Source organism: Stegostoma tigrinum, chromosome 25 (assembly GCF_030684315.1).
Source record: "Stegostoma tigrinum isolate sSteTig4 chromosome 25, sSteTig4.hap1, whole genome shotgun sequence".
Classification (NCBI taxonomy): Eukaryota; Metazoa; Chordata; class Chondrichthyes; order Orectolobiformes; family Stegostomatidae; genus Stegostoma; species Stegostoma tigrinum.
Window position 1 is genome coordinate 52,675,638 of NC_081378.1, and position 13,243 is coordinate 52,688,880.

The window sequence follows — 13,243 nt, forward strand, 5'->3', positions numbered from 1 at the left end:
AGCAACCTGGAACTATCCCAAAATGAAGAAGAATACCTCTACCAAGTATTTAAGAACAACAGATACCCAAACAGCTGGATCTGACGATGCCTGTCACACAAATAACAACAGGAAGGCACATTATGGCCCGGCACACTCGTCACGTTACCGTACATCAAGAACACATCCAACCTATGATCATTGTGCATCAGAATGGCAGACAAACCTACGTAAACCCTACGCCAACTGCTGACTCAAACCAAAGACCCCTTACCCACTATGAGCAGAACCAATGTGATAGTCAAGATTCTATTCAAAGACTGCGCCAAGCAGTACATTGGACAGACGGGAAGAAAACTGGCCACCAGAATACATGAACACCAACTAGCAACAAAAAGACATGACCAATACTCACTTGTCTCCATACACACGGATAAAGAGAAGCACCAATTCAATTGGGACAACATCAGGATCCTAGGACAGGCCAAACAGAGACAAGCACGGGAATTTCTAGAGGCCTGATTCTCCACCAAGAAGGTCATCAATAAACACACAGAATTAGACCCTATATATACACCATAGCGAAGAAATACCAGAAATGAGGTAACCAACTCCAACGTACCCCAGAATTTAAATACCAGGCGGGAAAACACAACAGCACTTCATCAGAGGTTGCTCTGATGTTATTACACAGCAGGGTAATGAAACGTCTGCGAACTAACGTACCAGCTCAGTGAGCGAACCAACCGCCGTATCCACAACCCGAGCTACAAATCTACTCAAGAACCTCAGGGTTGGAATGGTCAACCACTCAGGGTAGTACAGCCAGGATCCTCTCCCCAGAATGAGTGAAGACTGGATGGCGATAAGCACCCCATCCATCTAGATTCTTTCTGCCCTATTGTGGGCTCCTCTCCTCTGGCAGTAAGAGAGAGGCAGGGTTTACAGGAGACGATAGTGAGTGGCATAGCTACTACTATAGGTGCAGGAGGGGAGGTGTCCCGAGTGAGTGAGTTGGTAGCTCAGAAGCCTGAGGGCTAGTGGTGCAGAGGGATGGAATGGGGGTGAAAGAGAGGAAGATGCTGTAGTTAATAATGAGGGTGGTAGAGCATGAGCCTTGGTACATTAGCTTTGGTGAAGGTAGTCGCAGAGGGAGGGTAAGTTTTGGTGAGAAGATGGTGGCACTTAGACTGGCAGAGTGGGGAAGGTCATTTGAACTTCCTTTATAAAGTGCTAGGCATTCCCCCGGATAGCTGAGACTACCCTGACCTGGGTGGCAACCTCCGACCAGGGCAGGCATTGGTCTGGGAGCATGTCCTCCATTGCTGTTCCTGAGGGACAGAGAAAGTCTTACATCTTTCACAATCATGTCCAGAAGTGTACTGCAAAATGGGGCACCGACTCCCCAACCTGTATGCCATGCCTTGGACAGATATCAGGAACTGTGCAGGGCAGCTCCAGACTGGCAGTGCTTCCAAGCACCACAAGTTTTTAAGATGGCGTGGGCACAAGGAATGTTAGTTGAATTCTGGGCTATCTGCTGAGCGGCACATTGTTACAGGAATATGACTGTTACAGTGGGGTTTAAATGGAATGAGCTGCCAGAGGAAGTGGTAGAGGTGAGCACAGTTGCAATATTTAACGGACATTAGGGCAAGTACGTGGATGGGAATGGTTTAGAGGAATATGGGACTAGTTCAGTTAAGGTAACCTGGTCAGCATGGTTGAGTTGGTCCAAAGGATCTGTTTCTGGGCTGTATGAATCATTGCTGGGGTAGGCATGAGCTAGCTCCCCACAACTTGCATGAGGTCAAAGCAGTTTCTGAAGGATACATGATCCACAGCTCCTCAGAAGAGTTATGACTGTATGCAGGAACTTTTTGACAGATAAGGTCAAAAGATCCCATTCATATTCCCCTTTCTAACCCATGCCCCCTGCTTGCACCCAGTGGCTCCTCATATCTTCCATGTCATTTCACCTCCATGCCCGTTCACTCAGAACTCCCTTTGGACAAAAAAAACCCTGGACCAACAAAAGCATCCTTAAACAACAGCCATTCATAGCTAGTGCAGCAAAACGCTGCTGAAATCACAACCCTATAAATATGTCAGCTATTTAAAGTATCAATAGCAGAAACTGTAAGCACTTGATGCTTTTATTTTGAATAAATAAACACTAGGCTGGTGTCAAAATAGATCCGGGAGAAAAACAGATTGTAAACCTATTGATGAAGCAGTTTCTCCTTTCTGTGTATCTTTGTGAACAAACTATTGGACTTCTGTACCCTCAGCCAAGCTTCAATATGCATTCAACAGCTGCATTGATATAGCGTCTTTATTGTTCACAGCTGACTTGCGTGAGCATTAACAAGCAGATATTCAGTGAAAGAGGCAAGATGGTGGCAGGGTGAGTCACTCCATTCGGAGTACCACTCTGCTTGCCCATTCTCTTTCACTTTCTTACTTTGGCCCTCCATCTTTTCCTTGCTTCTTCTCTCTCCCTCTGCAGTAAATCTGCCCTGCCCACCACCCCTTTTAACTATCTACATTGGGCTTTGGGAAGGAGCTGGGTCACAAGGGGGCCGGTGAGGTAGTGGGGGTGAGACGGGGCCCCTGAGGTAGTGGGGATAAGACGGGGCCCATGAGGTAGTGGGGGTGAGATGGGCCCGGTGAGGTAGTTGGGGTGAGATGGGCCCGGTGAGGTAGTGGGGGTGAGAGGGGGCCGGAGAGGTAGTGGGGGTGAGATCAGGCTGGTGAGGTAGTGGGGGTGAGAGGGGGCCAATGAGGTAGTGGGGGTGAGAGGGGGCCAGTGACGTAGTGGGGGTGAGAGGGGGCCAATGAGGTAGTGGGGAGATGGAGCCGGTGAGGTAGCGTGGGTGAGATGGAGCCGGTGCGGTAGTGGGGGTGAGAGGGGGCCCGTGGGGTAGTGGTGGTGAGAGGGGGCCGGTGCGGTAGTGGGGACGAGAGGGGGCCGGTGAGGTAGTGGGGGTGAAACAGGGCCAGTGCAGTAGTGGGGGTGAGATGGGGCCAGTGCGGTAGTGGGGGTGAGATGAGGCCGGTGAGGTAGTGGGGGTGAGGTAGTGGGGGTGAGATAGTGGGGGCGAGATGGGGCCAGTGACGTAGTGGGGGTGAGATGGGGTCGGTGACATAGTTGGGGTGAGAGGGGGCCCGTGGGGTAGTGGGGTGAGATGAGGCCGGTGCGGTAGTGGGGGTGAGAGGGGGCCCGTGGGGTAGTGGTGGTGAGAGGGGCTGGTGCGGTAGTGGGGATGAGAGGGGGCCAGTGCGTTAGTGGGGACGAGAGGGGGCCGGTGCGGTAGTGGGGACGAGAGGGGGCCAGTGCGGTAGTGGGGACGAGAGGGGGCCGGTGAGGTAGTGGGGGTGAGATTGGGCCGGTGAGGTAGTGGGGGTGAGAGGGGGCCGGTGAGGTAGTGGGGGTGAGAGGGGGCCAATGAGGAAGTGGGGGTGAGAAGGGGCCGGTGAGGTAGTGGAGGTGAGATGGTGCCGGTGAGGTAGTGGGGGTGAGATGGAGCCGGTGCGGTAGTGGGGGTGAGAGGGGGCCAGTAACGTAGTGGCGGTGAGACGGGGCCAGTAACGTAGTGGGGGTGAGACGGGGCCGGTGCGGTAGTGGGGGTGAGAGGGGGCCGGTGCGGCAGTGGGGATGAGATGGGGCCAGTGAGGCAGTGGGGGTGAGAGGGGGCCGGTGAGGTAGTGGGGGTGAGAGGGGGCCGGTGCGGCAGTGGGGATGAGATGGGGCCGGTGAGGCAGTGGGGGTGAGAGGGGGCCGGTGAGGTAGTGGGGGTGAGAGGGGGCCAGTAACGTAGTGGGGGTGAGATGGGACCGGTGAGGTAGTGGGGGTGAGAGGGGGCCGGTGAGGTAGTGGGGGTGAGAGGGGGCCGGTGGGGTAGTGGAGGTGAGATGGTGCTGGTGAGGTAGTGGGGGTGAGATGGAGCCGGTGCGGTAGTGGGGGTGAGATGGAGCCGGTGCGGTAGTGGGGGTGAGAGGGGGCCAGTAACGTAGTGGGGGTGAGATGGGGCCGGTGCGGTAGTGGGGGTGAGAGGGGGCCGGTGAGGTAGTGGAGGTGAGAGGGGGCTGGTGAGGTAGTGGGAGTGAGAGGGGGCCGGTGCGGCAGTGGGGATGAGAGGGGGCCAGTGAGGCAGTGGGGGTGAGAGGGGGCCGGTGAGGTAGTGGGAGTGAGAGGGGGCCGGTGCGGCAGTGGGGATGAGAGGGGGCCAGTGAGGCAGTGGGGGTGAGAGGGGGCCGGTGAGGCAGTGGGGGTGAGAGGGGGCCGGTGAGGTACTGGAGGTGAGATGGTGCCGGTGAGGTAGTGGGGGTGAGATGGAGCCGGTGCGGTAGTGGGGGTGAGAGGGGGCCAGTAACGTAGTGGCGGTGAGACGGGGCCGGTGCGGTAGTGGGGGTGAGATGGGGGCCGGTGAGGTAGTGGGGGTGAGAGGGGGCTGGTGCAGCAGTGGGGATGAGATGGGCCCGGTGAGGTAGTGGGGGTGAAATGGGCCCGGTGAGGTAGTGGTGGTGAGATGGGGCCGGTGCGGTAGTGGGTGTGGGAGGGGGCCGGTGCGGTAGTGGGTGTGAGAGGGGGCCGGTGTGGTAGTGGGGGTGAGAGGGGGCCGGTGAGGTAGTGGGGATGAGAGGGGGCCAGTGAGGTAGTGGGTGTGAGATGGGGCCAGTGAGGTAGTGGGTGTGAGATGGGGCCAGTGAGGTAGTGGGGGTGAGATGGGGCCAGTGAGATAGTGGGGGTGAGATGGGGCCAGTGAGGTAGTGGGTGTGAGAGGGTGCCGGTGAGGTACTGGGGGTGAGATGGGGCCAGTGAGGTAGTGGGTGTAAGATGGGGCCGGTGAGGTAGTGGGTGTGAGATGGGGCCAGTGAGGTAGTGGGGGTGAGATGGGGCCAGTGAGGTAGTGGGGGTGAGATGGGGCCAGTGAGGTAGTGGGTGTGAGAGGGTGCCGGTGAGGTACTGGGGGTGAGATGGGGCCAGTGAGGTAGTGGGTGTAAGATGGGGCCGGTGAGGTAGTGGGTGTGAGATGGGGCCAGTGAGGTAGTGGGTGTGAGATGGGGCCAGTGAGGTAGTGGGTGTGAGATGGGGCCAGTGAGGTAGTGGGGGTGAGAGGGTGCCGGTGAGGTAGTGGGGTGTGAGACAGGGCCGGTGAGGTAGTGGGGTGTGAGACAGGGCCGGTGAGGTAGTGGGGCTGAGAGCGGGCCGGTGAGGTAGTGGGGGTGAGAGGGAGCCGGTGAGGTAGTGGGGTGTGAGACAGGGCCGGTGAGGTAGTGGGGGTGAGATGGGGCCGGTGCGGTAGTGGGGGTGAGAGGGGGCCCGTGGGGTAGTGGTGGTGAGAGGGGGCCGGTGCGGTAGTGGGGACGAGAGGGGGCCGGTGAGGTAGTGGGGGTGAAACAGGGCCAGTGCAGTAGTGGGGGTGAGATGGGGCCAGTGCGGTAGTGGGGGTGAGATGAGGCCGGTGAGGTAGTGGGGGTGAGGTAGTGGGGGTGAGATAGTGGGGGCGAGATGGGGCCAGTGACGTAGTGGGGGTGAGATGGGGTCGGTGACATAGTTGGGGTGAGAGGGGGCCCGTGGGGTAGTGGGGTGAGATGAGGCCGGTGCGGTAGTGGGGGTGAGAGGGGGCCCGTGGGGTAGTGGTGGTGAGAGGGGCTGGTGCGGTAGTGGGGATGAGAGGGGGCCAGTGCGTTAGTGGGGACGAGAGGGGGCCGGTGCGGTAGTGGGGACGAGAGGGGGCCAGTGCGGTAGTGGGGACGAGAGGGGGCCGGTGAGGTAGTGGGGGTGAGATTGGGCCGGTGAGGTAGTGGGGGTGAGAGGGGGCCGGTGAGGTAGTGGGGGTGAGAGGGGGCCAATGAGGAAGTGGGGGTGAGAAGGGGCCGGTGAGGTAGTGGAGGTGAGATGGTGCCGGTGAGGTAGTGGGGGTGAGATGGAGCCGGTGCGGTAGTGGGGGTGAGAGGGGGCCAGTAACGTAGTGGCGGTGAGACGGGGCCAGTAACGTAGTGGGGGTGAGACGGGGCCGGTGCGGTAGTGGGGGTGAGAGGGGGCCGGTGCGGCAGTGGGGATGAGATGGGGCCAGTGAGGCAGTGGGGGTGAGAGGGGGCCGGTGAGGTAGTGGGGGTGAGAGGGGGCCGGTGCGGCAGTGGGGATGAGATGGGGCCGGTGAGGCAGTGGGGGTGAGAGGGGGCCGGTGAGGTAGTGGGGGTGAGAGGGGGCCAGTAACGTAGTGGGGGTGAGATGGGACCGGTGAGGTAGTGGGGGTGAGAGGGGGCCGGTGAGGTAGTGGGGGTGAGAGGGGGCCGGTGGGGTAGTGGAGGTGAGATGGTGCTGGTGAGGTAGTGGGGGTGAGATGGAGCCGGTGCGGTAGTGGGGGTGAGATGGAGCCGGTGCGGTAGTGGGGGTGAGAGGGGGCCAGTAACGTAGTGGGGGTGAGATGGGGCCGGTGCGGTAGTGGGGGTGAGAGGGGGCCGGTGAGGTAGTGGAGGTGAGAGGGGGCTGGTGAGGTAGTGGGAGTGAGAGGGGGCCAGTGAGGCAGTGGGGGTGAGAGGGGGCCGGTGAGGTAGTGGGAGTGAGAGGGGGCCGGTGCGGCAGTGGGGATGAGAGGGGGCCAGTGAGGCAGTGGGGGTGAGAGGGGGCCGGTGAGGCAGTGGGGGTGAGAGGGGGCCGGTGAGGTACTGGAGGTGAGATGGTGCCGGTGAGGTAGTGGGGGTGAGATGGAGCCGGTGCGGTAGTGGGGGTGAGAGGGGGCCAGTAACGTAGTGGCGGTGAGACGGGGCCGGTGCGGTAGTGGGGGTGAGATGGGGGCCGGTGAGGTAGTGGGGGTGAGAGGGGGCTGGTGCAGCAGTGGGGATGAGATGGGCCCGGTGAGGTAGTGGGGGTGAAATGGGCCCGGTGAGGTAGTGGTGGTGAGATGGGGCCGGTGCGGTAGTGGGTGTGGGAGGGGGCCGGTGCGGTAGTGGGTGTGAGAGGGGGCCGGTGTGGTAGTGGGGGTGAGAGGGGGCCGGTGAGGTAGTGGGGATGAGAGGGGGCCAGTGAGGTAGTGGGTGTGAGATGGGGCCAGTGAGGTAGTGGGTGTGAGATGGGGCCAGTGAGGTAGTGGGGGTGAGATGGGGCCAGTGAGGTAGTGGGGGTGAGATGGGGCCAGTGAGGTAGTGGGTGTGAGAGGGTGCCGGTGAGGTACTGGGGGTGAGATGGGGCCAGTGAGGTAGTGGGTGTAAGATGGGGCCGGTGCGGCAGTGGGGATGAGATGGGGCCAGTGAGGTAGTGGGGGTGAGATGGGGCCAGTGAGGTAGTGGGTGTGAGATGGGGCCAGTGAGGTAGTGGGTGTAAGATGGGGCCGGTGCGGTAGTGGGGGTGAGATGGGGCCAGTGAGGTAGTGGGTGTGAGATGGGGCCAGTGAGGTAGTGGGTGTGAGATGGGGCCAGTGAGGTAGTGGGGGTGAGAGGGTGCCGGTGAGGTAGTGGGGTGTGAGACAGGGCCGGTGAGGTAGTGGGGTGTGAGACAGGGCCGGTGAGGTAGTGGGGCTGAGAGCGGGCCGGTGAGGTAGTGGGGGTGAGAGGGGGCCGGTGAGGTAGTGGGGGTGAGATGGGGCCAGTGAGGTAGTGGGTGTGAGATGGGGCCAGTGAGGTAGTGGGTGTGAGATGGGGCCAGTGAGGTAGTGGGGGTGAGAGGGTGCCAGTGAGGTAGTGGGGTGTGAGACAGGGCCGGTGAGGTAGTGGGGCTGAGAGCGGGCCGGTGAGGTAGTGGGGGTGAGAGGGTGCCGGTGAGGTAGTGGGGTGTGAGACAGGGCCGGTGAGGTAGTGGGGCTGAGAGCGGGCCGGTGAGGTAGTGGGGGTGAGAGGGAGCCGGTGAGGTAGTGGGGTGTGAGACAGGGCCGGTGAGGTAGTGGGGTGTGAGACAGGGCCGGTGAGGTAGTGGGGTGTGAGACAGGGCCGGTGAGGTAGTGGGGTGTGAGACAGGGCCGGTGAGGTAGTGGGGTGTGAGACAGGGCCGGTGAGGTAGTGGGGTGTGAGACAGGGCCGGTGAGGTAGTGGGGCTGAGAGCGGGCCGGTGAGGTAGTGGGGGTGAGAGGGGGCTGGTGAGGTAGTGGGGGTGAGAGGGGGCTGGTGAGGTAGTGGGGGTGAGAGGGGGCTGGTGAGGTAGTGGGGGTGAGAGGGGGCCGGTGAGGTAGTGGGGGTGAAATGGGGCCGGTGAGGTAGTCGGGGTGAGATGGGCCCAGTGAGGCAACCCAGAGCAGGACTCAGGTGGAGGCGTGGTGCCGGCTGGAAAGCTCGGAGCGGGACTGTGGCAGCGGAAGGGAAGGTTTGACTCTCTTAAGTTATCTGTTTTTTTTCTCCTTACATTATTCTAATTTAACGTGAAGGGTGCTGTATATGTACAGCGATGTACGCACTTTTCACAGTATTTTTACATTGAATACACGTGAAAATTAGCGATTCAATGAGAGGTAAACTTTACAGAGTATCTTACCTGAGAGATGTAGTGAGTCTGGGTGATTTAAGAAGAGCTCGGAGGCAAATTAATGAGGCATAGCCACCATTGGTTGTGCAGTACAAATCAATGATGAACCAGAGGTCAAAGCTCGAAGTGGCAGGATCTGATGGGTTGTACGGTTGCAGGACGCTACACAGATGGTGAAGTATGGGGTCACACAGGGATTTGAGAGTAACGCTGAGGATCAGAAAGCCAGTGTTCAGTCAGCAACACAGGCCTGCTGGATGAACAGAACTCGGTGTGAGGGGGGATTTGGGCAACAGATTTTTGGTTAAGTTGAGGTTTATAATGTACCAGGGTTTCCTGTAAAGTGTTACTACTCTAACACATTGTCTATGTAACAACAAGCACCAAGCAGATAGACACTGAGGCCCAGATTTTCCTGAACACATGGCACAGCCCATGGGTTTATCGAAAGCATATCATCACCAAAGGCTCAGGGCCTGACTTCCATCTGAGGAGGCGGGTGGCAGTATTGACACAATTCTCAACGAAACCTCCCCTTTCTCCTCCAAAGGGGGCCACTGAGAGTTTTATTTAAAACTCCCCTCAAATTCCCTGACCTGAACTTCCCTCTCTGCCCCCAAACCCTAAAGAGGGCCTATTTTGATCCTTCTGAAAGCTCCTATACTTCACCCGAGTGGACATATTGTACTCCATCATCAGCCAAATCCAATATGAAGCAGGTCATTAGAAACCTCCAGCAACTTCTACAGCGTACTTTAGATTTGGTTTAATGGTTTACACTGAGGCTGTGAATGGAAGTGTTTGTATTGGTCTGTCGGGAGAAGAGGAGAGTAGCCCTGACTGATCTTTGCTCCCAACCAGCATCACTGTGAGATGTTTATAGGCAATTGTGAGAGTCTGCTGCACATAGGCCAGGTGATGTGTTTCCCTGCATGCCTCTTGCAGTCAGACAGTAAATGCATCATCGTCTGTGAAACATGTTGAGATGTCTGGGAGAGGTTATTGAAGGCGCTGTATAAATTCAACTCTTTCTTCATTAAACATTTACACAGTAGCGGAAATGAAACAACGAATGAGCTCAGCCCCAGTGTTGAAATACCTGGTTCAGTCATACAAACATCCAATTTAATTCCTCCCACTTGTATTCTTTCACACCTTTCAGGCAAATCCACTGATGCCAATAATTTATTGCTGTCATTGCATTCGGGAGGAATGTATAACAGTCAAACAAGTGAACAACAAGTTGCATGTAATCCTGTATATAGGTTAAAAATGATAAATTGCCGTGGCGTCTCATTAGAGAAACAGGGACTGTGCTTCCTGCAGTAAATTTCAGTTCCAAAAGCCAAAAACACAGCCAGATATAACATCATTATGTGTAAGCAGTGGAGTATTAGACCTTCCCGCATCAAATATTAGTGTGCCTGTCAATATGCATAATTTTGATATATTAAAAGAGCTAAAACCTTTTGGAACATTTGTATAATTTTGCACTTTCATGATATCTGAGATTCAGTGTTGTGTAAATGAAATGCCCTCCAGAAGGATGGTACACTATCTCCCAACCGAATTAACTGGATCTGCAGAGCCAATTAAAAACCTTATTAAAATATCCTCAAAGTGATGGAGGTCTCACACCTCAATTCAAAGGGGCACCTTGAATGTCTGAATTGTTAATAATCTTCGTGGTCGTAATTGAATGTCACAAAACCTGAATATATTATCTTCAGAAGTAAGGCCAGAAATGGGTTGCAGACTGCACTGCAGCCTGGTTTTAGTTCTGAATAATTTTATTGATAATATACTTTGTCTTTTTGGATCTAAATCAATCTCACCAGTCTCCAGATGTTAAGTCCTGTTCACCGATATCCACCCCTTCCTGTGGGATAGCGAGGGGTAGCTTTGGCTTCAGCAGTTCCCAATCTCAGGGATGGAAACAGAGAGCTAGTCTAACAGTTTTCAAATTGGAAATTGGGAGTGGTCCGGAAGATTCAGTTTGAGATTGTGACAAATCATGTGACTGTCCTCACATGGAGACTGAAGGTGTTTAATGGTTTCCGTTTCACAGTGGCTGATCGATCGTACCCAACAGCTAGCTCATATCATAATTAACAAAGTTATCAGCGTGTCTGAGAAGTTTAATCGCAGGATCTGCCAGCAGTACGACAGCATCATGAGGAAAATAACAAACAAAACTGACTCCACTCATAAACTGGTCCAGGTGCAGAACTACGTGGATACGCTGAGGGGCCGTGAAATGCTTCAGCTCAAGGTATCTTCACTATCCTTCCTGACGCGTGTGAAATGTTAATGAAGACAAGCATTACAAGTGCAAACTGCCTGATCGTGTCTGGATTTTAGCGCAGAGTAAAAGCTTTTCCTTTTGGTGAAATATGCAGAATAAGATTCTTTTCATGAATGCTGTGATCTTGCAAAGTGGACTTTCAAATTTGTCACAATTCCCTGATGTTTAATTTTATGCAGGGTCTGTAGCTGGTTGATCGAACGTCACTGTGATGTTTCACTAGTAAGACTACCTGTAAGGGCAGCAGTGTGACATGATCCAGCAGGGACTGCGTGAAATCTACGATGGATCGGGTTTGTGGGAGGAGGGGGGCGTGACACACATGACCAACTGCCATGTTTATATCTCCTTTGAAATTAAACATGGAGCACACTGATGCCCTTTAATTCCTGCCATGAGCTGAGTGGAATTGAAGGAATGAAGTTAGGCTGCTGATGGGTTGAAATTAGTCATCTGCATGGATTTGCAGAATGTCTCTAGGCTCTGCCCTTGGTGATCATACAATCCTCTTGATTCTGTACAGCCCTTGTTAATTTCTGTCTGTAATGTAGGATGTGCAAAAGCACGAAGCTTTTATATATTGTTAGAAGCTATCCATTCAGCCTGAATTGTGATGCCAAAGCACACAGATAGCTCGAATCAATGGAAAAACCTGCCAAGTTATAGAGATAATGGGAACTGCAGGTGCTGGAGAATCCGAGATAACAAAGCGTGGACAATAAAATGTGAGGCTGGATGAACACAGCAGGCCCAGCAGCATCTCAGGAGCACAAAAATTGACGTTTCGGGCCTAGACTCTGACAAAGCGTGGAGCTGGATGAACACAGCAGGCCAAGCAGCACCTTAGGAGCACAAAAGCTGATGTTTCGGGCCTAGACCCTTCATCAGAAAAGGGGGAGGGGGAGCAGGTTCTGAAATAAATAGGGAGAGAGGTGGAGGCGGACCGAAGATGGATAGAGGAGAAGATAGGTGGAGAGGAGACAGACAAGTTAAAGAGGCGGGGATGGAGCCAGTGCAGGTGAGTTTAGGTGGGGAGGTAGGGAGGGGATAGGTCTGTCCAGGGAGGACGGACAGATCAAGGGGGTGGGATGAGGTTAGTAGGTAGGAAATGGGGGAGTGGCTTGAGGTGGGAGGAGGGGATAGTTGAGAGGAAGAGCAGGTTAGGGAGGCAGGGACGAGCTGGGCTGGTTTTGGGATGCAGTTGGGGGATGGGAGATTTTGAAGCTTGCGAAATCCACATTGATACCATTGGGCTGCAGGGTTCCCAAGCGGAATATGAGTTGCTGTTCCTGCAACCTTCAGATAGCATCGTTGTGGCACTGCAGGAGGCCAAGGATGGACATGTCATCTAAGGAATGGGAGGGGGAGTGGAAATGGTTTGCGACTGGGAGGTGCAGTTGCTTATTGCGAACCGAGCGGAGGTGTTCCACAAAGCGGTCCCCAAGCCTCCGCTTGGTTTCCCCAATGTAGAGGAGGCCACACCGGGTACAGCGGATGCAGTATACCACATTGGCGGATGTGCAGGTGAACATCCGCTTGATATGGAAAGCCTTCTTGGAGTCTGGGATGGGGGTGAGGGAGGAGGTGTGGGGGCAGTTGTAGCACTTCCTGCGGTTGCAGAGGAAGGTGCTGGGTGTGGTGGGGTTGGAGAGGAGCGTGGAGCGGGCAAGGAAGTCATGGAGAGAGTGGTCCCTCCAGAGAACAGACTAGGGTGGGGAGGGAAAAAGTTTCTTTGGTGGTGAGGTCGGATTGCAGATGGTGGAAGTGTTGGAGGATGATGCGTTGGATCCGGAGGTTGCTGGGGTGGTACGTGAGGACGAGGGGGATTCTCTTTTGGTGGTTATTATGGGGACGGAGTGTGAGGGCTGAGTTGCGGGAAATGCAGGAGACACAATTGAGGGCGTTCTCGACCACTGTGGCGGGGAGGAGAAGTTTCAGTCCTTGAAAAATGAGGACATCTGAGATGTACGGGAGTGGAATGCCTCATCCTGGGAGCAAATGCGCAGAGGCAAAGGAATTGGGAATAGGGGATGGAATTTTTGCAGGAAGGTGGGTCGGAGGAGGTGTATTCTAGGTAGCTGTGGGAGTCGGTGGGCTTGAAATGGATATCGGTTTCTAGGTGCTTGCCTGAGATGGAAACAGAGAGGTCCAGGAAGGTGAGGGAGGTGTTAGAGATGGTCCAGGTGAACTTGAGGTTGGGGTGGAAGGTGTTGGTAAAGTGGATGAACTGTTCGAGCTCCTCGTGGGAGCACGAGGTGGCGCCGATACAGTCATCAATGTAACGGAGGAAGAGGTGGTGTTTAGGGCCAGTGTAGGTACGGAAGAGGGATTGTTCCACGTAATCTACAAAGAGGCAGGCATAGCTTGGGCCCATGCGGGTACCGATGGCCACTCCCTTTGTCTGTAGAAAGTGGGAGGAATTGAAAGAGAAGTTGTTGAGGGTGAGGACGAGTTCGGCTGAGCGGATGAGGGTGTCAGTGTCTGCTCAATGGCTG

The 13,243-nt window shown here is 55.5% G+C and overlaps 1 protein-coding gene across 1 annotated transcript in view; it reads left to right on the forward strand.

Annotated features, from left to right (window-relative positions):
- Positions 1 to 13,243, forward strand: part of LOC125463128 (dynein axonemal heavy chain 3-like) — a 556,635-nt gene that overhangs the window by 181,387 nt on the left and 362,005 nt on the right. Inside the window, 1 exon segment of the mRNA XM_059654753.1 lies at positions 10,512 to 10,715. Coding sequence (XP_059510736.1) covers positions 10,512 to 10,715 — 204 coding nt within the window.